At 38.6% G+C, this 23188-nt stretch overlaps 1 protein-coding gene across 5 annotated transcripts; it reads left to right on the top strand.

Moving 5' to 3' along the window:
- The first annotated feature begins 170 nt into the window (after nucleotides 1-170).
- LOC133868070 (alpha-amylase 3, chloroplastic-like) lies at nucleotides 171-22898 on the top strand. Of its 5 annotated transcripts, none has more exons than XM_062304876.1 (14): nucleotides 171-505; nucleotides 1499-1629; nucleotides 1774-1849; nucleotides 1942-2061; nucleotides 2180-2300; nucleotides 2893-2949; nucleotides 3021-3376; nucleotides 4533-5191; nucleotides 5571-5760; nucleotides 19900-20006; nucleotides 20703-20952; nucleotides 21348-21470; nucleotides 21923-22090; nucleotides 22503-22898. In XM_062304876.1, exons 1-14 carry the CDS (start codon nucleotides 242-244, stop codon nucleotides 22662-22664), a joined length of 2784 nt encoding a protein of 927 aa, XP_062160860.1. In that variant the 5' UTR covers nucleotides 171-241; the 3' UTR covers nucleotides 22665-22898. The 5 variants fall into 5 exon arrangements, with proteins under 5 accessions (XP_062160860.1, XP_062160886.1, XP_062160869.1 ...); XM_062304902.1 differs by having other exon boundaries at nucleotides 3084-3376; XM_062304885.1 differs by having other exon boundaries at nucleotides 1795-1849.
- Nucleotides 22899-23188: the final 290 nt, after the last annotated feature.

The following is a 23188-nucleotide window of genomic DNA, read 5'->3' on the forward strand; positions in this document are numbered from 1 at the left end:
TAATGACCGAGGAAGTTTAGCCTAGAGACAAAATTGACGCAAAAATAATTATTAATCATGTCTAGAAATAGAATAAAAAGTAACTCCACTTTATAATTAAATAAAAAGAAAAATTAAAAATATCATCTTCCCACTCTCATAAGTACTGCAAAGGAACTACTTGGAAAAAAAAAAAAAAAGTACTGCAAAGGAACCCACACACACACTCTCTCTCTTTCTCGCTCCGTTCTGAGCGACCGAAATGATGTCGACCGTTAACATAGAGCCTATGCTCCACCAGTGTCATCGTGAGAGTCCTAGGTACGGTCTGAAATCCAAGGCTTTCAAGCCGCGCTACTTGAATTGCTCTACGAATCACAAGCTGGTCTTCCAGGCCCGGAGCTTCTGCAACTTCAGGCCTACCAAGGTTCACGCTCTCAGAGCTAGCTCCACCGCTCTCGTTGAGACCGTCGAATCCGCCGACCCTTTCTTCAAGGAGACTTTCCCTCTGAAGCAAACTAAAACGGTTGGATTTTTTTTTTTTAATTTTTTTTTTGAGTTCTTATTTTGCTTTACGTGAGAGTGTGGTTTCTGTTTGGTTCCCGAGAAAGTGTGGAAATGAAAAGGACGTGTTTGTTTGCTGAGGAAACTAAAGGCAATTGAAGTTTGAAAAAAGAGCTTAATTGAGGATTCTCCACAAGGGAAAATTTTCCGAGATTGGTCATAAAAAAAAAAATAGAAGAAATTTTTTCGAACGTTCTGTTTGGTCATCAAGGAATATTTTTTTCTTTTTCTCTTTCCCTCTGTTTTCTCAGCAATCAAACAGAATGTTAAATGTTGATTGAAAGTAATATAACTTGTTCTTGACGTAGCTAAAGCGATAAAAGAGATTGAAAAGCTGCGTTTTCAATTTACAAATCAACACACACACGTTGATAATAGAAACTGAATTGTTATTGAACTCAAAAAACTATATTCTCCATACAATCATGATCCTCTTATAACAATCCTACGAGCTTAGAAAGGCAAGAAACTAATTTTAGCACTAACCTAAAATGGACTAAATCGCTTGAAGATGTAAAATTATGGAAATTAATGAAAGTCTAAATGTAAAAAAGTGAACCAAATCAAGGAAGAACTCAAAAGGGATGGAATTAATCTGTTGCCAAAACTAGAAGATCACTCAAATTATTCAGCATCTGATGGATCCAATCGAGCCAACTTCTAGCGGAATTTAGCGAAGCATTCTGTCTTGACTTGGCTTGACCCAACTTCTAACAGACTTCTAGCGGAATTCGAGCCAACTTCTAGCTTACATCAGGATCACCATACTCTAGTGTTTCAGTTTTTACTTAACAAAAGAAAAAAGAAAAAAGAAAAAAGAAAAAAGAAAAAGAGGAAGTGCATAAAACTCAGACTGTATGCTGTTTAAAAATTTGCTCTATTTTCTCAGCAGCTTGACAGAATTGAAGGGTTTGAATTTGATTAGAAAAGTTCCCATGATTGACTTGGATTGTAGGTTGAGGGAACGATCTTCATCAGATTAGATCATGGGCCGAATGATACAAATTGGGAGCTTACTGTTGGTTGTGATCTTCCTGGGAAATGGATTCTTCACTGGGGAGTTTCTCATGTTGAAGATGTTGGCAGGTATGCCAACTGTTTTAAATTCTAATGTTAGGTTATTTGATTTAAGTATTTAGGTGCTTTATGAAGAAGCTTATGTAGGATTCAAGGTTGTTTTCTTGATAATATCAAAGTATATGATATGATTGTTATATGTGATCAAGAAAGACCATCTATAAAATTTGACAGTGAATGGGATCAACCTCCTACTGAAATGAGACCCCCGGGTTCAATTCCCATCAAGGTATGCATTGGTTTCTTAATATCGTGTATGGACCCACTTTTGCATTGCCAATAAGAATATGAATAAAAAAGAAAAAAAAAAAAACTTTTCAGGACTATGCAATACAGACGCCCTTGAAGAAATTATTGTCACCGGAAGGAGACACATTTTACGAAGTGAAGATTGATCTCAAACCCATCGGTGCAATTGCTGCCATAAATTTTGTTTTGAAGGTTCTGATTTTCAACAATTAGCAGTTGATAGTGTCAGTTATGTTAAATTTGCTGTCTATTTAATGTTTATAAATATATTTTGCTAATTTCTTATTTTTCTTTTTGGGTGGGGGTGCAGGATGAAGAAACTGGATCTTGGTATCAGCACAAGGGGAGGGATTTCAAGGTGCCTCTTGTAGACTACCTTCAAGGTGGTGGCAATATAGTAGGAGCAAAAAGGAACTTTGATATATGGCAAGGTTGTAGAAATTATTATATAGCACTATGGTTCACTCGGTTAATAACTGTTTAATATTATGGATTTGTTACATGCATAACCTTTTATCTTCAGCCTGAATTACTTTGTGTCTTCTTTTAGAACCGTTGTAACTCCTAAGGCAAACATACGAGCCTAATTGAGTCCACTATATCTATAAAGCCATGAAGTTCTGTCAAATAGAGGCAATTTCTTAATGAGATCCTTTTGCAGAAAGGACTGACAGAGGCGATTGCAATAAAAGGAGTGTAACTCATTTGTAACACCATTTTGATCTTAGATGCAGTTTGTTTTTGATGTAGGAATGAGATGCTGTTCTAGCATATATTTCTCTTTTGGTTCTTACTTATATATATAAAAAAAAAATTCTCTTTTAGTTCTTTCCATTCTTTATATTTCGAGACAAGCTCGAATGGACTTTAATTATGTTTTCTATTAACCTGTTGAAGACTGAAACCTGATTTTTTCCCAAGCACCTCTTTTTATATACATTCCATATATGAATCAATTTGGAACATTGAGCCAAGTAGCCTAATTGCAACTAAGTTGTAGACTCCATTTGTGCCTACTATTAGGGTTTGGGAGGAGGTGTATCATGCGTGGCTGGTTTATGATCTTCAACAGTTTTCCTGGTAACTGTCCTCTACTCTCTATTCTATGTTCAATCATGATCTGAGAGTTTCTTGGCTCCTCTTTAACCTAGGGGCTTTGGGGCCGCTATCTAAGTTGCTCCCTAAAGTAGAAGCGTCACATTCTAATGGTCCAGGCAGCAGCACTGAATCCGAAGACCTTAAACAAGAAAGTAGGAGCCTAGAAGGGTTCAATGAAGAGCAGCTTATTGTGAAACAAGTTACTATTGATAACTCAGTCACTGTTTGTGTTAGAAAGTGCTCAGAGACAGCTAAAAATCATCTATATGTAGAAACTGATCTACCAGGAGATGTTGTTATTCACTGGGGAGTTTGCAGAGATGATACCAAAAAGTGGGAACTTCCAGCTGCGCCACATCCACCAGATACAATAGTTTTCAAGGACAAGGCTTTGCGGACTCGATTACAGGTACAACATTTAAATATATTCCCTCACTGACATATTGGTAAATGTGCTTTTATTCTCAATATATACTGGTGCTATTCTTGCTGATAATATATTGACTTTCTATATATGGGCCGCCATAAAAAAGCAAGCTTGATTTGGAATGCTTTCCAGCTTTAACTTATGTGGATTATTTGGTGCTAGAGGAATAATTAGACTTTTAACAGTGGAGCTATTCACATTAATGCTTAAACCTTTTTTCTTAAGATTGTTGTGTGAATGAATGACTTGCTTTAGCAGCCTTCCATCCTATTGTTTATTTTTTATTTTTTGGACTTTCTTGATTCTCTTGAGTCTTAGTGTAATTTTGGAAGGAACTCCCATGTACTTGAGGCCATTCCATTTTATTAACAAAATTGTTCTTTACTTGTCATATACAACATACAATCAAACAGAAAAAGAGACAGATAGGCATACGTTTAGGTAAATACTAAATTTACATAACCATCAAGTCCTGCGCAATATTGTTAAGCTTGTCAAACCTTTTGTGCCTCTCTATCTCTCTCCCAGTTTTTTAGTTCATTAAAAAAGTTTCTAATACGGGAATGTTTCTTTTGTGTGGCACCACTAAAGAGGTTGAGTTTTGCTGAAAGGTAGAGTTTTCTGTAATCGCCACCGGATAAGGAAGTAATTGGGGTTTTATGGAGTTAGAGTACAAGCTTGTGCTTTCTAAATCGTGTGACCGTATTTTTATTTGTCCTTCCCTCCAATGTGATGTTAAGGTCTTTTTACTTTTTATTTGTCTCTGAAATTACTAGCGTTTCATGCATAGCATATTTATGTTGTGAAGCATAATTATACCAACCAACTTGGTAGATGGGATTTCATATCTGTAAACATGCTTTTGCTAGAATACGGGAGGATTTTTTGAATTTTATTCAACGCATACTTGCTATACATGGATACATAGATTATGCTGACAGGACCTCATATTAAGGTCTGATGTGAAGGCATTATTATGCTTGCAATTACTTGTATTAGAGTTGTTAGTTATACTTCTTCCCTATGCTATTCTTTTATGGAAGTGTTGAATTGGGATGCCTCTTTGTTCTGTTTTAGAGTTCTTTAGACTTGTTTTCATATTCTTAAACATTAATTACATGAGTGATGTATTCTGCAGCCAAAAGAAGGTGGAGATGGATCTTTTGGATTGTTTACTGTAGAGGAAGGACTTGAAGGGTTTCTTTTTGTGCTCAAGCTAAATGAAAATACTTGGTTGAAAAGTATGGGAAGTGACTTCTACATCCCCCTCTCAAGTTCTAGTAGCTTGCCTGCTAAATCCAGACAGGGTCTATCTGAAAGTGCACAGATAGCTGAAGATAATGCAGAAGCAAATCAAAAAGGATCTATTAGTGCATTAACTACTGGAATAATTAATGAAATAAGGAACTTGGTAAGTGACATTTCGTATGAGAAGGGTCGAAAGACCAAAACTAAAGAAGCACAAGAAAGTATTCTTCAAGAAATTGAAAAACTGGCTGCTGAAGCCTATAGTATCTTCAGAAGCTCCATTCCTACTTTCTCGGAGGAAGCTGTTGTTGAATTCGAGGAACTAAAACCTACGGTCAAAATATGCTCAGGGACGGGCACAGGGTTTGAGGTATTGTGCCAAGGGTTTAACTGGGAATCTCAAAAATCTGGAAGATGGTACATGGAGCTGAAAGAAAGAGCTTCAGAATTATCTTCGCTTGGTTTCACTGTGATTTGGTTACCACCACCTACAGAATCTGTGTCACTCGAAGGATACATGCCAAAGGATTTATATAATTTAAATTCCAGGTACTACATGACAAGTTTATATAGATACACAATCTGTGTTGGCGCTTCATATAGAATTTGTTGTGGTCTTTATGCAAAGAATTCTCAGCTTGCTCTTGAACCTTCATTAATTGTAACTGAAAACCTTTCTTTGAGAAAAAGAAAAAGAGGGTACTACACACTTGAGGGACATCTGCTTTCTTGATGTATGCTTCTATATGATTGGAACTGAGCATAATTGGCTGGACTTTCAAATTTTGTTGATTATCAATTACGTAATTGACATTTAGTTATCATTTTTGTTTTGAGGGGTGTCATTTTTAAAAATCTATATTGTTTTCTATATAAATATTCCTTGGTAAATTCTGTGACTAATTTTTGTTTGTGGCATACGAATCAGATATGGAAATATGGATGAGCTGAAAGAAATTGTGAAGAGATTTCATGGAGTTGGAATGAAAGTCTTGGGAGATGTTGTCTTGAATCACCGCTGTGCACAGTATCAGAATCAGAATGGTGTTTGGAATATCTTTGGCGGTCGTTTAAATTGGGATGATCGCGCAGTTGTTGGAGATGACCCCCATTTTCAGGTACTTCACTTTTTAAGATAAAGTTACATCATTGTCTTTCAGTTTCTTTAAGTTTGAAAAACGAAGACTTACTACTTTTTTTTTTTTTCTCTACTTAAAAATCAACTTTCTTTTACAGTGCTCAGAACTGATTCCTTTTTTAATGTTTAACATCAGAAGGGAACATACAACTATTCTTATCTGAATATTTTTTTTGATAAGTATTCTTCTCTGAATATTTGAAAACACATCAAAGATTTATTAAAAGTTGGGATTTATTCTTATGATAATATAGTCCCAGAAAACAATTGTATGATTGTACTTGCATATCTTCATGTCTTTAAATCTTAAAATATAATACACATTTAGAGTTGATGTAACAAATGATGTAAATAAAAAATAGCTGAAAGAGAATATTTCATGAAAATGAACACTTCTGTTATGTATCATTTTCATGGTATTTGATTTTATCATTTTTTTTTTCCTTTTTTTTGAACATTCATTGTATTCTTTAATGCACTTTAAGATGCTATGCACAATGGGAAAAAATGAATCAATTAATACTCAGTAGTCAGAAGTGATACATAATTTGAGAATTATGATGCTTTTAGATTGCTGAATTGGAACTAATGAAGGAATTTCCCCGTGCATGGAAACAGAATCACACTAGTAGATATGTTATAATAATCCTAATGTTGCAAAACTTTGATTTTCGCTTATTTGGGCCAGGCTTCTTGTAGTATTCTAGAATCCAATGCTGATAAAAGAAATACGTATGGGACAATGTATGATGAAAAAATTTTCTTGTTTTGTTAGCAGTGCTTCCCCTTGTCGTTTCTTTTGATATTTATCCTTCTATGTACCCTTGTCTTCATTAACATGCTTGAAAAATTGATCCCCTTGGGCTCTCAGACTCTCAGTCCTCGAAGCTTCTATCATTTTTTCCCCCCCTCCAAAGACACCGTATAAGGTATGAAGGCACCATCTTTCCCATATGACTCAAGAGACTCATTAGAACACCGCCACCCCCACGAGCTGCCATATTTAGAATCTACCACAACTCTTCACAAAGTCTCTCTCTCATGTATATAGCGCCATAGTCATTTTCCTAAAAGATCACGATTAATCATTAGCAAGTTCTGGACCCCCAACGCTCCCTTAGAGATCGGAAAACAAACCTTGAACCAGCTTACCAGGTGAAATTGAAACTCTTCACCTAGTCCACCCCATAAGAAATCTCGTTGAAGCTTTTCTTTACTGTATGCAATGCCAGAAGGAAGAGGGAAAAGAAACATGAAATTCGCAGGCAAATTGAAAAGAGTCTCTTGATTAAGGTAACCCTAACACCCTTAGACAAGTACATCATTTTTCATCTAGCTAGCCGACACTCTATCTTCTCAATAACACTATCCCAAATAGACTTGTCCTTGTAAGAGGCTCCCAATGAAAACCAAGATACTTCAGAGGCAAAGAAGAAACTTTATAGCCCAGAATGCCAACCAATCCATCCACATTATTGGCATTACCCACAAGAACCAATTCCGACTTAGCTAGATTAATCTTCAAATAGAAAACCACTTCAAATCATAATTTTTTTTGTGATAGGTAATTAAAATTTAATTAAGAAAATGAAGCGTAAAGCGCTCCTAAGTACACAAGTGGTATACAAAGGAGAACCAAAGCTAACCCGAAAACCCATCAGACAACCCAAGCAACAAGAAAAAAAACCTAAGTGTAGGTGGTCAGAATTGGCCCCACAAAAAACCGAAGTGTCATCCGTAAACAAGTGTGATATGTTAACCACACCAGAGTGGCTAGAGCTCACATAAAAGCCGGAAAAGAAACCCCCATTAACAGTTGCAGAAAGCATTGTACTTAAGGCCTCCATAATGATAACAAATAGAAATGGTGACAAAGGATTTCTCTGTCTCAAACCACGGGAGCTATTGAAGAATCCAGATGAACTGTCATTCACCAAAACAGAAAAGTGCACTGAAGAAATACAATGCGCTATCCAAGAGCACCATTTCTCCCTGCAAACACACCTACTCAACAAATATAGTAAGAACTCCCAATTGATATGATCATAGGTCTTCTCAATATGCAATTTGCGAAGTACCCCTAGCTCACCAGATATGATCCTACTATCCGGATATTCATTTGCTATGAGCACGGAGTCAAGGATTTGCCTACCTCTAACAAAAGCATTATGGGGCTTCGAAATAATCTTCTCCATGGCCCTTCTCAACCTGTTGGCCAGGACTTTAGTAATAATCTTGTAAAGTCCACTCACAAGACTAATAGGACAAAAGTTCTTAAGATTAATAGCCCTGGATTTCTTCGGAATGAGAGCGCAATGACAGTGACATGGAGACTTTTTTCAAACTTACTTCTAGCATGAAAATCATGGAACATTCCCATAATATCTGCCTTGATCATATCCTAGCAAACTTGGAAAAAAGCCATAGTAAAGCCATCATCTAGGATCCGTTTTTGGGATGATGTGTGGTGTGGCGAGGTGCCTCTTAAGGAAGCTTTTCCAGTTTTGTATGACATTGCGCGTGACAAGGATGCTCTTGTAGCAGACCATTTGGTTGTGGTGAGTGGGTCTTATCAATGGGATGTTAGCTTTTTTTGAGCGGCCCACGACTGAGAGGTGGATGTTTTGGCCTCATTTTTTTCTTTGTTGTACTCATCCAGAGTGAATTATGATGGGGAGGATAAGCTATGGTGGTCTCCTTCTCACAAAGGGAAATTTGATGTTAGATCTTTCTATAAGACTCTTGCTTGCAAAGAGGCTATTCATTTTCCTTGGAAAAGTATTTGGCGGACCAAGGTTCCTTGAAAGTGGCTTTCTTTGCTTGGACGGCAGCGCAAGGGAAGATCCTTACTTTGGACAATCTCAGGAAGAAGCGGGTCATTGTGATTGATAGATGTTGCATGTGCAAAATGAATGGGGAGTCGGTGGATCACCTTCTTCTCCATTGTGAGGTAGCACGCATTCTGTGGAACGCCATCTTTAGTCGCTTCAGTCTGTCTTGGGTTATGCCTCTTCGGGTGGTAGATTTATTCGCTTGCTGGTGGACGGGTGGTCGCTCCCGGAGTGCAGTCGTGTGGAAGATGGTCCCTTGTTGCCTTATGTGGTGCTTATGGAGGGAACGCAATGATAGGCAATTTGAGGACAAAGAAAAAACCATTGATGATCTCATTTCCTTTCAAAGAATTTTGTACTCTTGGTCGGCTGCGTTCCTCGCACCTTTAACGTTTAGTTTTAATGATTTCCTTGTATTGTTTTCTACTTCCTCTTAGATGCCTTTCTTGTATACTTCCTGTGTACTTGATTGAGTGCTTTTTAATAATATTTCTCTTACTTATCAAAAAAGACTTGGTGCCCTTTCACTGTTCATACATTTCACCACCTCATGGACCTCACTCTCCTCAAACGGTCCCTCTAACCAAGAGGCCTCCTCCACATCAGTGTAATTGAAATCAAGACCATCGAGTTTGGGTCGCCAACTGAACTGTTATGAAAATAGTCTATCATAGAATTATACAATATGATCCCTAATTGCAGCTTGATCAGAAGAAACTAAGCCATTTAGTGACAACGACTCAATGGAGTTGTTTCTCCTATTTTAGTTGGCTACTTAATGGAAAAACTTGTGCATTTATCACTTTCTTTTAACCAAATAGTCCTAGACTTTTGCCTAAAACTTATCTCCTCTATAAAGTAACTTTTTCCAACTCCCTAATGAATATGGTTTTCCGCAATTTCTCTTCATCAACTAAAGTTGTTCATCCAAATCATCAAGAACTTGCAGCTCCTCCAAAAGAGTTTTTTTTTTGGTCCACTTTACCAAATAGCTGCTAATTCTAGATGATAAGAAGACCATCACTGCCTCACCCTGTCCACAAAGCGTTTGGCCTTTAACTACATATTCTCAAACTTGAAAGATCTCTTGGCTCCTTAAATACCACTACAATCAAGGAAAATGAGGAAGTGGTCTGAGCACAATCTATGCAACCTTTTATGATATAAATTGGGAAACTTAGCTTCCCATTCCGGAGAAACAAGAAACCTATCAATTCTTGATTGAGCAGGAGAATCCCGATTATTAGACCACATAAAAGTTCCCCTTACAAGGGGAAGGTCCATGAGACCCTGCTCAAAGATAAAATCATAGAACTTCATATCGCTACAAAAACGAGCTTCACTCGATATTTCATTAAGAAAATGGGTGAGGTTGAAATTGCTTCCAACCCACCACGGCAGATTCCACCTACTAAACAAGCCAACCAATTCCTCCCATAATAACCTTCTATCACAATTAGAATTAGGCCCATAACCCCCTGCAAAAGCCCAAGAGAAACCATCTTCGACATTTCTAAACGAGCATGCAACAGAAAATTCCCCCACACACTCTTTGATCTACTCCACAACCCTTCTGTCCCACATAAGCAAGAGATTATAGGAGGCCCATCTAAAAGCTGAGTAGCACCAATCCACATGTTGACAACCCCACAAACTATGCACAACACTGCTGAAAATGAGCTCTAACTTAGATTCCTCCAAACAAATAATATCCTCCTCCCATTGTCTAAGCAAATTTCTGACTCAAGTGTTTGTCTCCCTCGTTCAACCCTCTCACATTCCATACTAACAACTTGGGCTTCATAAATAACCACCTGCAGCCCTCCTCTTGACTCTTCCACGGCTAGTGGAGCCACTGTTCGCATCATAGTTAATGGAACAAGGCAACCTTCTTAATTCTCTACTACGTCTTTGCCCATCTGGAAGCTGAGTAGCACCAATCCACATGTTGACAACCCCACAAACTATGCACAACACTGCTGAAAATGAGCTCTAACTTAGATTCCTCCAAACAAATAATATCCTCCTCCCATTGTCTAAGCAAATTTCTGACTCAAGTGTTTGTCTCCCTCGTTCAACCCTCTCACATTCCATACTAACAACTTGGGCTTCATAAATAACCACCTGCAGCCCTCCTCTTGACTCTTCCACGGCTAGTGGAGCAACTGTTCGCATCATAGTTAATGGAACAAGGCAACCTTCTTAATTCTCTACTACGTCTTTTTTTTTTTTTTTTGGGAAAAAAAAATTCTAGCAAGAGGCCAACGCCTGATTAGAGTGACACGCTTCAATGGCCGTAAACAAAGCCAAAAGCTCATCTTCAAAACCCTCGCATGAAAGCCTCACTTATGACGTCCTACATCATCTAGGTATGTGAATGAGGATGTGCTTATATGTATATTCGCACAATTCTTGAAAATAAAATAAAATTTAAAGTCGTGATAACCATAAACTTATCGGAACTCTGCAGTTAAGTGTGCTTATGCGTAGGGGTGTAAGATGAGCCCAGCCGCTCGTGAACTCGATTCGGTCTCGGTTCGAATAATAAATAAACCGTTTGTGAACACAATAATATGTTCGAATATTAAACGAGACATACTCGTAGAAACTCGGCTATTAATTAACTCTAGTTTTACTTATCAAAAAAACATTCGTATAAACTCGACTCAGATAAGCTTGTATAAACTCGTATAACTTCATTTTTACGAAATTTTTTTAAAAAAATTTTGTATTATTTTAATTTTGTAATAAGAACATCTTAAGTAAAAAAGAATTATCTTTTTAATATAATAGATGCAACTTGAATTATTGTTCTAAGTTTAATTTTATAGAGTTGTGTGTACATGAGTGTGTTTGTGAGTATGTGTGGTTATATGCTTGTGTATGTGCATAATGAATTTATATGCATACATATAAACTTGAGATTATATTATTTAAGATTTAAGTTAATTTATTTAATGAATTCAAATGATAAAAATTTTACAATACTTAATTAATTAATGATTAGTATGGATTTACGAAAATGTAAAAATCATGATATTTACTTTATATAAGAAATGAATAAGTTAATTGAGTAGCTCGTAATAAGATCGTGCTCGACTCGTGTTCGAAATAAAATTAAACGAGCCAAGCTTGAACATAATATCTAGCTCGGTGATAAGTTTGAGCTCGACTCGTGTTCGAAATAAAATTAAACGAGCCAAGCTCGAATATTCAATACTCAACTAGACTCGGCTCGAATACAACCCTATTTATGCAAGAGTAGTAAGAGGATGGGTGACTTTCTGGGAAGTCTAGTTCAGGAGAGCAAAAAACGGACAATATTGTGTCGTTAGAGGTGGGTCATTACAAATGGTATCAGAGTCATTACCCAGCCTGAGATGGGGGAAGCGGGCACTCGTTGGAACGCCAAGAATGGGGTGATCCCATAAATGTCGCCAGCCGGCCAGCGAGGACGTTGGGTCCCAAGAGGTGGTAATTGTGATGTCTCACATTGCCTTTGTATGAGAATAAGGATGTGCTTATATGTATATTCGCATACTTCTTGAAACAACGCGTTTTAAAGTCGTACTAACCATGAACATATCAGAATTTCGCAATTAAGCGTACTTATGCGAAAGTAGTACTAGGATAGGTGACTTTCTAGGAAGTCTGGTTTGGAGAAGTTAAAAGTGGACAAGATTGTATCGTTGAAGGTAGGTTGTTACAGTACAGTATGACAGATCTCCTTCACCATCTGGCAAACCCAATCTGATGGCATAGTCCCTGCACTAGTCTGTATGGCAATTGCCAGACAGGTTCTCAACGGAGTGGGATCCTCCTCAGAGAGAACATATCCACATCCAAACAAGGCCCGGTTACAAGAGCATCACTCCCAACCACGTCACACCCAACCAACTCAGCAGAATCTATACCTTTTCCCTTCTCTACACTAGCACTACCTCCCTGCAACACCTTTATGGAAGAAGGAGAAGAGGAGGGGGAAAAATCCGGCGAAGGAACCCGCTTGCACCCTTACCTTTGGAGATTGGGTTAGAATGGGCCACAAGAGGCGGGTCGGGTTTGCTCGCATTAGAAGGATGCTTAGAGAGAATATTGACAATTGGACTGGATTTTGGCTCAACTAATGCAACCTTCTCTGGGCCTGACCTAGAACCTAAGCCAGCTGGGCCTAGTCCCAAATCAACCCAATCAATACGAGAGACTTCTGTTTTTAGGCGTACCAACCCAACGTCTCTATGAGAAGCCAGGCCCAGCTGTCTAATCAACTGTCCCTTCAACGATGTTGAAACAAAATTCCCAGAAATACCCCTCACCGAATAGGAGGATGTCAGTTTAGGAACTCCGCGTAAGACCTATACCCAACCACCTCCTTTGGTGGTTTCAAAGCATGCACTAGCACACTTCCACCCAAGCCGTGCGACAGATGGCCACCTCTTTGAACCACAGCTGGCCGAGGTCTACTCCCACCCCCATATATTGCAAAGAGAAAATACAGAACCAAACGTAACTCGAGGGAGAAAGAACTCCACCCCTTTCCACCTCTTCCTTCTGGCGCAACGATAAAACCCTTCCGACCCAACCCATCGTACTCTGCCAGTGCCAGATAATGCCCATGCTTATTAGAGCACCACTGGGCGAGGAAGGTTGTGACCCCAACTCTGGAGGTTCTCTTAAAATCCTTCATCCCCTCCTCTTGAATCACATCCTCCATGGTGGTTAACAATCAAGCAATGCTAACTTTACCCAAATGAATAGAACGAACAATACCATGACTCCTTTCAAGAATTCGTAACACTGTACACCCGCCCTCGACCACAAGCTCAAAAGCTTTAGATTCAATAAAACACCACCTCGAATTCCCCATACGACTGAAAAAATTCACTAACCCAATAACTGCTTATGCAAGACAAACATATAGGCATTTTAGGGCTTTGATCTTACTAGGTTGGTTATGGAAATCAACCAGATCACTTGTATGTTTTGGGCTGAGGCTTCAGATGCAATGATGTGACTCAAGAACCGTATTCTGCATATGATTATATACTCTTTGTGTGTGTTGGTTCGAGATCCTGATTGAAGAAGACCAGAATTTTGGTCTATCGGGTGAAAAATAACCGAAGCACCCACCACGAATAAGAGTCTTTGGTTTGGATAGGTAGTAGAGCTAGGAACTCCTATCTGTGTAGATTAATCACCATCTTGCCCACTTCCAATTGTCTGTGTGTGTTCTGCATGCACTAACAGGTACATTTGAGTGTAATATCTGTCTATTAAACGAGTTGCACCTCCATGCATGCGCGTCCCTTTCAAGAAAACCAAAAACCACTCTACGTTTCAAGCGGATAACGTGTAAGGACTGTGTTTTCATATTTGTCATCTGTTTGTTGTAAAAAGAAAAAATGAAATTTTTGGTCAATAGAACTAGATGCCAGAATTTGCTTAAGTAGATGTTACTTGATAATTTTTTTTTTCTCCTGCGGCTATCAGTAGCAGTAATTATGGCAACACTAGTGCTGGTAGTAGTAATAATAGTAGTTGCGGCTGTGTTAATTGCTGAATTGAATAGTAGTAGTACTATCATCAGCAATTTCATAGAATGAATAGAATTAGTTTCTGATTTGACTATCTGGATTGACTTTCATGTATGATAAATACGTTGGAAACTGGAGTGTAAACCTCGAAATGCCTTGTATCTGTTCTCTAACCTTAGGTGTATGCTTGTAATGCTTGTTTCAGAGCTTGGTCAATGCAGCAACAGCAGTTGTAGCAGAGTGAGGAGATCTTGCTTTTTGTCTAAAAATAAAAATGAAAAGATATATTTGTCTTACTCATTCTCCTAGTGTAGAATTTCAGAGTATATTGGCTTTCAAGCTTGCTCATCTAGTGAGCGTATATTGAATTATATATAGAACTTACAAGGTAGTATAGTTTACACGATAAGCCTTAGCTTCTAGTATTCTAATCTAATACAAACTCTTAGATAGAAATCTAATTACAAGTAAATCTCCTCTAGATAACCTTATCCTTATCAACCGGTTGTGTTATCAACACTCACTAGGAGCAACCGGTTGTGTTATCAACACTCACTAGGAGGATTGATCAACCGGGAGTCTATCAGCATACTCACTAGGATTCTTAGGAGATTGAATCACACTAGGAGTATGCTTTGTGCTAATATCCTCCCTCAAGTTCAGCGGGAGTGAGCGAACGTTGAGCTTGAAGCAAAGGAGTTGAAAACGCTTGGAAACAAGAGGCTTGGTCAGCACATCCGCAATCTAATCAGAACTTGGAACAAAGTGAATCTCTAAGAACTTGGAAGCAACTAACTTCCGAACAAAATGAAAATCAATGGCCACATGTTTGGTCCTTGCATGGAACACGGGATTGACCGATAAGTATGTGGCTCCAATGTTGTCACACCAAAGTTTTGGTGGATTAGGCCGTGGAACACTAAGTTCTTGGAGAAGAGAGCAAAGCCAAAATAATTCTGCAGCAGTATTGGCAACAGACTTGTATTCAGCCTCTGTGGAAGGCCTAGACACGGTTGGCTGCTTTCTAGAGCTCCAAGAAATCAAGTTGTTGCCGAGGAAAACACAGTAGGCTCTTGTAGAGCGCCTGTCATCAGGGCATCCTGCCCAATCAGCTTATTCGGAAGAATTCTTGTGCAGCAACAGGCTGTGAGTGATGGAATGCTTTAGATATCGAAGAATTCTCTTGACAGCTTGCCAATGAAGCTTTGTTAGGCGATGCATGAATTGACAAACACGATTGATAGCAAACGCCAAGTCTGGACGCGTGAGGGATAAGTACTGAAGTGAACCAACTATTCTGCAATATAAAGATGGGTCTTCCATAAGGTCTCCCATGAAAGCAGACAAGGCCGAGGAAGAAGACATCGGAGAGTTAACCGGTTTTGCATCTGCCATATTTGTTTTGTTTAGTAAGTCCCTAATGTACTTCTGTTGAGAGAGAAGTAGACCATCCTTTACGGGTATAACTTCTATTTCAAGAAAATAGTGTAATGATCCCAAGTCTTTAACCGCAAAGTCAGTGCCGAGTAGCTATAAAAGTTCAGTAATAGCCGCAGGAACTGATGAAAAAATGATAATATCATCAACATAAATGAGTAAAAACATAGTTATAGCTGCTGTACGATAAATGAACAAAGAAGAATCAGCCTTGGAGCCAACAAAACCGAGCTTCCCACTGAGGCGAGAAAACAATGCCCGAGGAGTTTGTTTCAGGCCGTAAATGGCCTTGTGCAACTTGCATTCATGATGAGAATAGGAGGAGTGAATGAAACTTGGTGGTTGTGTCATATAGACATCTTCAGTCAAGAGTCCATGTAGAAAGGCATTTTGGATGTCTATTTGCTGCATAGACCAGCCGGCAGAGTAAGCAATGGACAAAACAGTTCGAATTGTTGTTGGTTTGACCACATGGCTAAAAGTCTCCCCATAATCTATCCCGACATGTTGATGAAACCCCTTATCAACCAAGCTTGCCTTGTGACGTTCTATAGTACCATCCGCCTTTCTCTTTAGCTTAAAAACCCATTTTCAACCAACTACATTGTTGGCTGCCGAAGAAGGGACAAGGGTCTAGGTTTGGTTTTTAAGTAAAGCATTAAACTCAACCTGCATGGAAGTCCGCCATTCATTGACCTTGACAGCAGTAGAGAAGCATGTGGGCTCTATAAGTGCTGATTCTGCAAGTAAGGCCCGAGGTAGTGGATATCTAACAGTCCCATTAGTGAGTTGTCAAATTCTGCGTACATTGTTCTGAGATCTAGTCCGCATAGGTTGAATACGTGGAGGAGTCAGTGCTAATTGAACATCTGGTTCTGCAGGAGAGGAACAATAAGAAGTAGGAGAAAGAGTGTTAGGAGAGGTGGAAGACAAGGTGATGGAAGGAGAGGAGGGGAAGGAGCTAGGGGAAGGAGGGATCAACTCTCGGGTAGGAGAGAGGGGAAGAGAAACAGAGACTGAATTTGAGGAAGAGGGTTCTGTTGGGGAGGAATCTGAATTGGTTTTGTTTTGAGAGAAAGGAAACACCTCTTCATGGAAAATCACATCCCGAGAAACAAAAATTCGACCAGTTTCGGGATGAAAACATTTATAGCCTTTATGATGAGAGCTATAGCCCAAGAACACACATGGTTTAGACTGAAGAGAGAATTTGTGAGAGTTATACAGTCTAAGATTAGGAAAACAAGCACAACCAAACACCTTCAGAAATTGATAATCAGGAGTTTGAGAGAGAAGTTTTTGTAAGGGAGAAATATTTCCAAGCAAGGGGGTTGGTAACCGATTTATTAAGTAGCAGGAAGTTGAACAACCTTCATCCCAATATTTCTTTGGGAGAGAGCTGTCAGCAAGAAGTTCCAAGGTTGTATCAATAAGGTGGCGATGTTTCCGCTCAACACACCCTTGTTGTTGATGAGTGTGAGGGCAGGACACACGATGATTAATGCCAATTGTTTGAAAATATTTGCTGAGATTACGATATTCACCACCCCAATCAGATTGGACGCTTTTAATTTTGGTGTTGAGGAGGCGTTCAACCATAGTTTGAAACTTAAGGAAGACAGGTATGACATCAGATTTAGAGGAAATAGGATACACACAAGTAAATCTACTAAATGCATCCACAAATGAAACATAAAAACGATTGCCATTTATTGAAAGATGTGGAGTAGGACCCCAAACATCCGAATAAACTAAGTCTAAAGGATTACAAATAGTAGTAGTAGAATGGGAAAAGGGCAACTGATGACCCCTGGCCTGTGGACAGGCAGTGCAGGGTGCATGTGCCTTATTTGTTGAAACTGGAAGCTGAAATTTGGAAAGAACAAGGTTGACAATCCGAAGGGCCGGATGACCCAAACGTTTGTGCCAACGATGTGATGTTGTCCTCTCACCAACGAATGCTTGAGATGGAGATGTGGGCACTTTCGAAGGGAAGAGTTGATAGAGGCCATTGTTAAGTTGGCCTTGGTGGATTGGACGCCTGGTCTTGCAATCCTTGATAATAAAATGAGAAGAGTGAAATTCAAAGAAAACAGAATTTTCAAGAGCAAATTGATGAACTGAAAGGAGATTTTTGCATATAGTAGGGACATGAAGTAATTGCTGCAACATGAATGGATGATTAGAGAGAGATAAGGAGGTAGAACTAGAATGTAAAATAGGCAAACCTGTATCATTCCCTATGCGAATCTAATCTTGGCCAGTGTACTCTTTTGCAGAAAGATTCAGATTCTGGAGACTATTTGTCACGTGATGTGTTGCAGCAGTTTCCGGGTACCAGTTTTCTTCTGGAGGCAGTGAAGGTGAGGAGTAATAAGCCTGAGCATTGGAGTAGGCCGGAGGAGATGGTGCAGCTAGAGTAGGGTCCGGTCTTTGATAACATCTTGGAGCGGTGAGACCAATCTTGCCACAGAGTTGGCAGATTGGCCGAGAAGGGGCAGCAGGGTCTTAGGAGACATAATTACCTCTGCCTCGGCCACCGGAAGAGGGTCCTCCGCCTCTATATGTGGTGCGACCTCGACCACGATATCCTCTCCCCCGATTCATGGGAGCCCGAGTAGAAATATTAGCCATTGGAAGAGAAGCCTCAGTGGGGGAAAGATTGTGCTCTATCCTCATCTTGTGAGCAAGTAGACCATAAATTTCATCTAAGGAGAGAGGATCCAATCGAGTGGTGATGGATGTGACAAAGGGATCATACTCAGATCCGAGGCCAGCAAGAAGGTAGGAGGTGCTTTCAAAGTCATTGAGTTGTTGTTCTGCTGCAGCAAGATTATCACACATGGCTTTAAAGGATTGAAAATACTCCGTGATTGAAGAGCTACCTTTCTTGGCTTTGGCAAGGCGATAGTGAATCGGCATAACACGTGAATGTGCTTGAGAAGCAAACATGGAGGGTCGTCCAAAGTTGATGAGCAGAGGTTGAGCCGACGGCATGAACTACTAATGGTTCAGTGAGCGTGGAGATCAACACACTGAGCAACATCTGGTCACGTTGACACCGGAGAAGGAAGTCGGGATTAGCCATGGAAGCAGGGGCACTAGGAGTGGTGCTAGTATTCGGGATGGTTTGGGCTGGAGGTGGAGTTGTACCATCTAGGAAGCCATACGCATCATTGGCTTTAACAAAAGCCAGAATCTGAGTTCGCCAGCTAGGAAAGTTGCTGTTAGACAGCTTGATATTCAAGGTATGGTTCATATTTGGGACGGTGAAGAGGACGTTGGATGAAGTCGACTTGGAGGAAGAATCTGGGCCGGCAGACATAATGATGATCGGGAAAAATAAAATAAAATCTGGAGACGTGAGTCTATAGGTGATCTGATACCATGTAGAATTTCAGAGTATATTGGCTTTCAAGCTTGCTCATCTAGTGAGCGTGTATATTGAATTATATATAGAACTTACAAGGTAGTATAGTTTACACGATAAGCCTTAGCTTCTAGTATTCTAATCTAATACAAACTCTTAGATAGAAAACAAGTAAATCTTCTCTAGATAACCTTATCCTTATCAACCGGTTGTGTTATCAACACTCACTAGGAGGATTGATCAACTGGGAGTCTATCAGCATACTCACTAGGATTCTTAGGAGATTGAATCACACAAGGAGTATGCTTTGTGCTAATACCTAGAAATAGGAGGTTACAGGCTTGTTTGATAGGCGCAATCTCTACTGTTTATATGATTTAAAAAGTTAGGACTGACATTGAAAATTGCAAATGCAATGAAATCGAGCAACCTTGCAGCTCTCAGGATTGCCAACCTATTTTTGCGTTAGACCTCTTCGCTTGTTGGAAAGGGTAGGTTGGTGGTTTTCGTTGTGTAGCAGTGTAGAAGATGGTTCCGGCCTATTTAATGTGGTGTATTTGAAAAGAAAGAAATGATGGCAGTTTTTAAGATCGTGAGAAGATGGTGGTGGAATTAAAGGCGTTTTTTCTCAACACCCTCTACCATTGGACGGCTGCCATTGATTGTTTTCATTTTTCTATTTTTTATTTTTATAATTTTCTAGATATTTGTTCTTTTTTTGGTTAGGTGTTTCTCTTGTATACTTTTTGTGTATTTGGGTTGTGCCTTTGTGCTTTTTAATGAATTCCATTTACTTATTCAAAAAATATAATATATTTGCGTTAGACATGCATGATTGATTTATACCATGAGACTATGTGCCTATGCTATATGTACAGCTTTTCTTTCTTGGGCGGAATGCTAAGTGTTCGTTCTCAGATATATAAAGTACCTTGTTTATGTCACAGGGAAGGGGCAACAAGAGCAGCGGAGATAATTTCCACGCTGCTCCAAACATTGATCATTCACAAGATTTTGTGAGGAAGGATATTAGAGAATGGTTATGTTGGCTAAGGTGAGCAGTCTGATCTGATCTCTTGAACTTCTGAGGAACTTTTTCAAGGGAAACGTATCCTTTGCTTATTCGTAGAGTAAAAAAAAAAACGCCTTTAAGAGGAAGACATGTCCAAAAAATCCCTAAGCAGATCAACAAGCTAAATCTCTCTCTCGAAGCTGGGGTTATCCCAGAATGAAAGTTGGAGTTGATTCTTGATCATAGAATCCTCAGGGGCGTCTCAAAGCATTTCTTTTAGTTTCCTTTGAGCCAATGTCCTAATTTTGTGACAATAGTGCGAGCACCATGTTTTCTTTAGAAAAAACTGAACGCCTGAGAAGACTCATGGTTGTTTTTGAAGTTTACCTATTGGAGTGTTGCTATGCCCCGTAAATGTCTATGAAAACAATTTTTTTGTTTCAAATTTAATTGGATTGATGAAGCATAATCTTTCTTAACCTTAGAAAGCTCAAGTGAACATAGCTGCAAAAATCTATGACTTGAAGGCGTCTCATAATTTTCTCATATGTATATCTCTTATCTCATAATGTTCTGAATTCAGTTGCACCTTGGTTCTTTTAGAAAATAATTTGAGGTTTACTTCTTATTCTCATGATATGCATGTTCTCTCCGCTGCATATTTAAACTCTGCTTCTGTAATTAACACTACGTTAAAGGTTTGGTTATGTAGTTTTGTTTTCAAAATATGATCTGCAGGAAAGAAATTGGGTATGATGGGTGGAGGATGGATTATGTCAGAGGATTTTGGGGTGGTTATATCAAGGACTACCTGGAAGCAAGTGAACCTTTCTTTGCTGTTGGAGAGTATTGGGATTCCCTCAGTTATACGTATGGTGAAATGGATCATAATCAAGATGCGCATAGGCAGAGAATTATAGACTGGATCAATGCAACTAATGGAACTTCTGGTGCATTTGATGTCACGACCAAAGGGATTCTTCATTCAGTAAGTGTTCATCTAGACAATGCTTTGATGGGGTGTTTGGAATATTAGAGAATATTGTGGCAGTTCATTGTGTTTTATATGGCCTTAAAAAATTCAAAGTTAATTTGTTTTTTATATCATATAAAATGTCTCGATTGCTGTTTTAAGTGAAAAATACTACAATTAGATTACAGGATCTGGAATCTAATTTTTATGATTATGCTGATTTTATCAACTTGTGTCTTCATATGTTATACTGCATCTGTAAAGCTTTACTTATGTGTATGTAAGGTACAATTATATCTCAGCAACCCGGACTCCACTTTGGTGGTACTTATACTGGCCAATGGCCTTTCTTGTAAGGCAAAATTATAAGATGGACGTTATATACTTACAGTGTACATTTATTTATTTAGGCACTGGAAAGATGTGAATATTGGCGATTATCGGATCAAAAGGGAAAGCCTCCTGGGGTTGTTGGATGGTGGCCATCACGTGCTGTTACCTTTATAGAGAATCATGACACTGGTTCTACTCAGGTCTGAACCTCCATTTTGAACTGTCCATTGTATCAGCATGTTGTTTCTGCTGATAAATATTAAAAACAATGCAGCTTACGACCAAACTAAAAGCCAAGTATAAAATTGATACAAGCCTAATGCAATAGACTTAACTGAGAATGAAGATATGTTTTTTCTACAATGATTTGGTCCCCAAAATAAAAGGGGTGCTCCTCATTTTCAGGTAAGCTTTCATGGAAATCTGTAAATTCTGTTAAATATTGTCCTAGGAGCATAAACAAATTGCTCTGTGTAAATCTGTGGAAGCATTGCCACAAATCTTGGGCCAGCTTTTAAAATTTTCTCCCACTTGTACTAGCAAATAACAAGACTCTTTTAGAATGCTTTTATGATGCTATTGTCTCAACTTGGAATTGGTAATGCTATTTTTCTCGCATATGTTACCCCTTTTATATTCTTCCCTTCTGCAGGGTCATTGGAGATTCCCACGTGGAAAGGAAATTCAAGGATATGCTTACATCCTGACTCATCCAGGAACACCCTCAGTGTTCTTCGACCATATTTTCTCTGGCTACCAATCTCAAGTTGCAGAATTAATCTCTATCAGGAACCGGAACAAAATCCAATGTCGCAGTACAGTAAGTGTCAATCATTGGCTTCAATTGTTGGGCATCATGATGTGCATGGAAAGCTTTCCAGAGAAAATAAAATGTCTGTTCTAATTTTCTCGTTAAATATAAAAGAACTGACGAATAAAAGTAGTCAAAATCATACTGATCTAGGGAATGAAAAACAAAGGTCTAGGAAAGTAATCGGTCTGGTTATTTGTTATTGTTGGCTTAGACCATCTTATTAGTTTTTGGAACTAAAACGGTGAAAATATTTTTCCTCCTCTCTTTTCTTGGCACCAAATGCACTTGTTATTGCTTATGATTTCCAAATGAAAGCAGGCTGTTGCTCTAAATGGGCAATTTAAAGCCTAGTCTGTCGATGAAAATTGAATAGGTTTCAAACTGTTGACTTTATTTGTGATATTGCAATATTATCTAGGTCAAAATTGCAAAGGCTGAAAGGGACGTGTATGCGGCCATCATTGGTGACAAAGTTGCAATGAAGATAGGACCAGGTCACTATGAACCCCCAGGTGGGCCCCAGAAATGGTCTTTTGCTGCTGAGGGAAGAGATTACAAGGTCTGGGAAGCAGCTGCTTGATATAATCGAAATGATTTCAATCATATATCTCCTAGTGTATATAAAATCCATCGGTTGCAGAAGGTTTAATTTACACGGCTAGTTTTCATCATTTTTTCTATGAAGCGCGCATATTTGAAGAGCGCCTTAAAGAATAATATAAGCTCCGTTTGTTAGTGTTTTTTATTTTTTATTTGTTTGAAAACGTGTTATATATAATGTAATATAAAAATGAATGGTTTTGAGTGTTTTGTATTTTGAGTTATTTGTTATTATTTTTTGTTTTGAAAAGAGAAAACAGAAGGAAAAAGTGGTATCATCTTTGACTAAGGTATGATATATATATATATATATATATATATATATATATATATATATATATATATATATATATATAGGAGAGTACTGTCACGGCAAGTTAGAGAAAGTATTGGGCGTGGGATTGAGATGCACCATTAATTTATATTTACTTAATTACATTGTAATATACGTGGAAATATTTTTTAAATAGTGTCAAGGAAAATCATTATACCTTGCACCTAATG

Source organism: Alnus glutinosa, chromosome 1 (assembly GCF_958979055.1).
Source record: "Alnus glutinosa chromosome 1, dhAlnGlut1.1, whole genome shotgun sequence".
NCBI classification, from domain to species: Eukaryota; Viridiplantae; Streptophyta; class Magnoliopsida; order Fagales; family Betulaceae; genus Alnus; species Alnus glutinosa.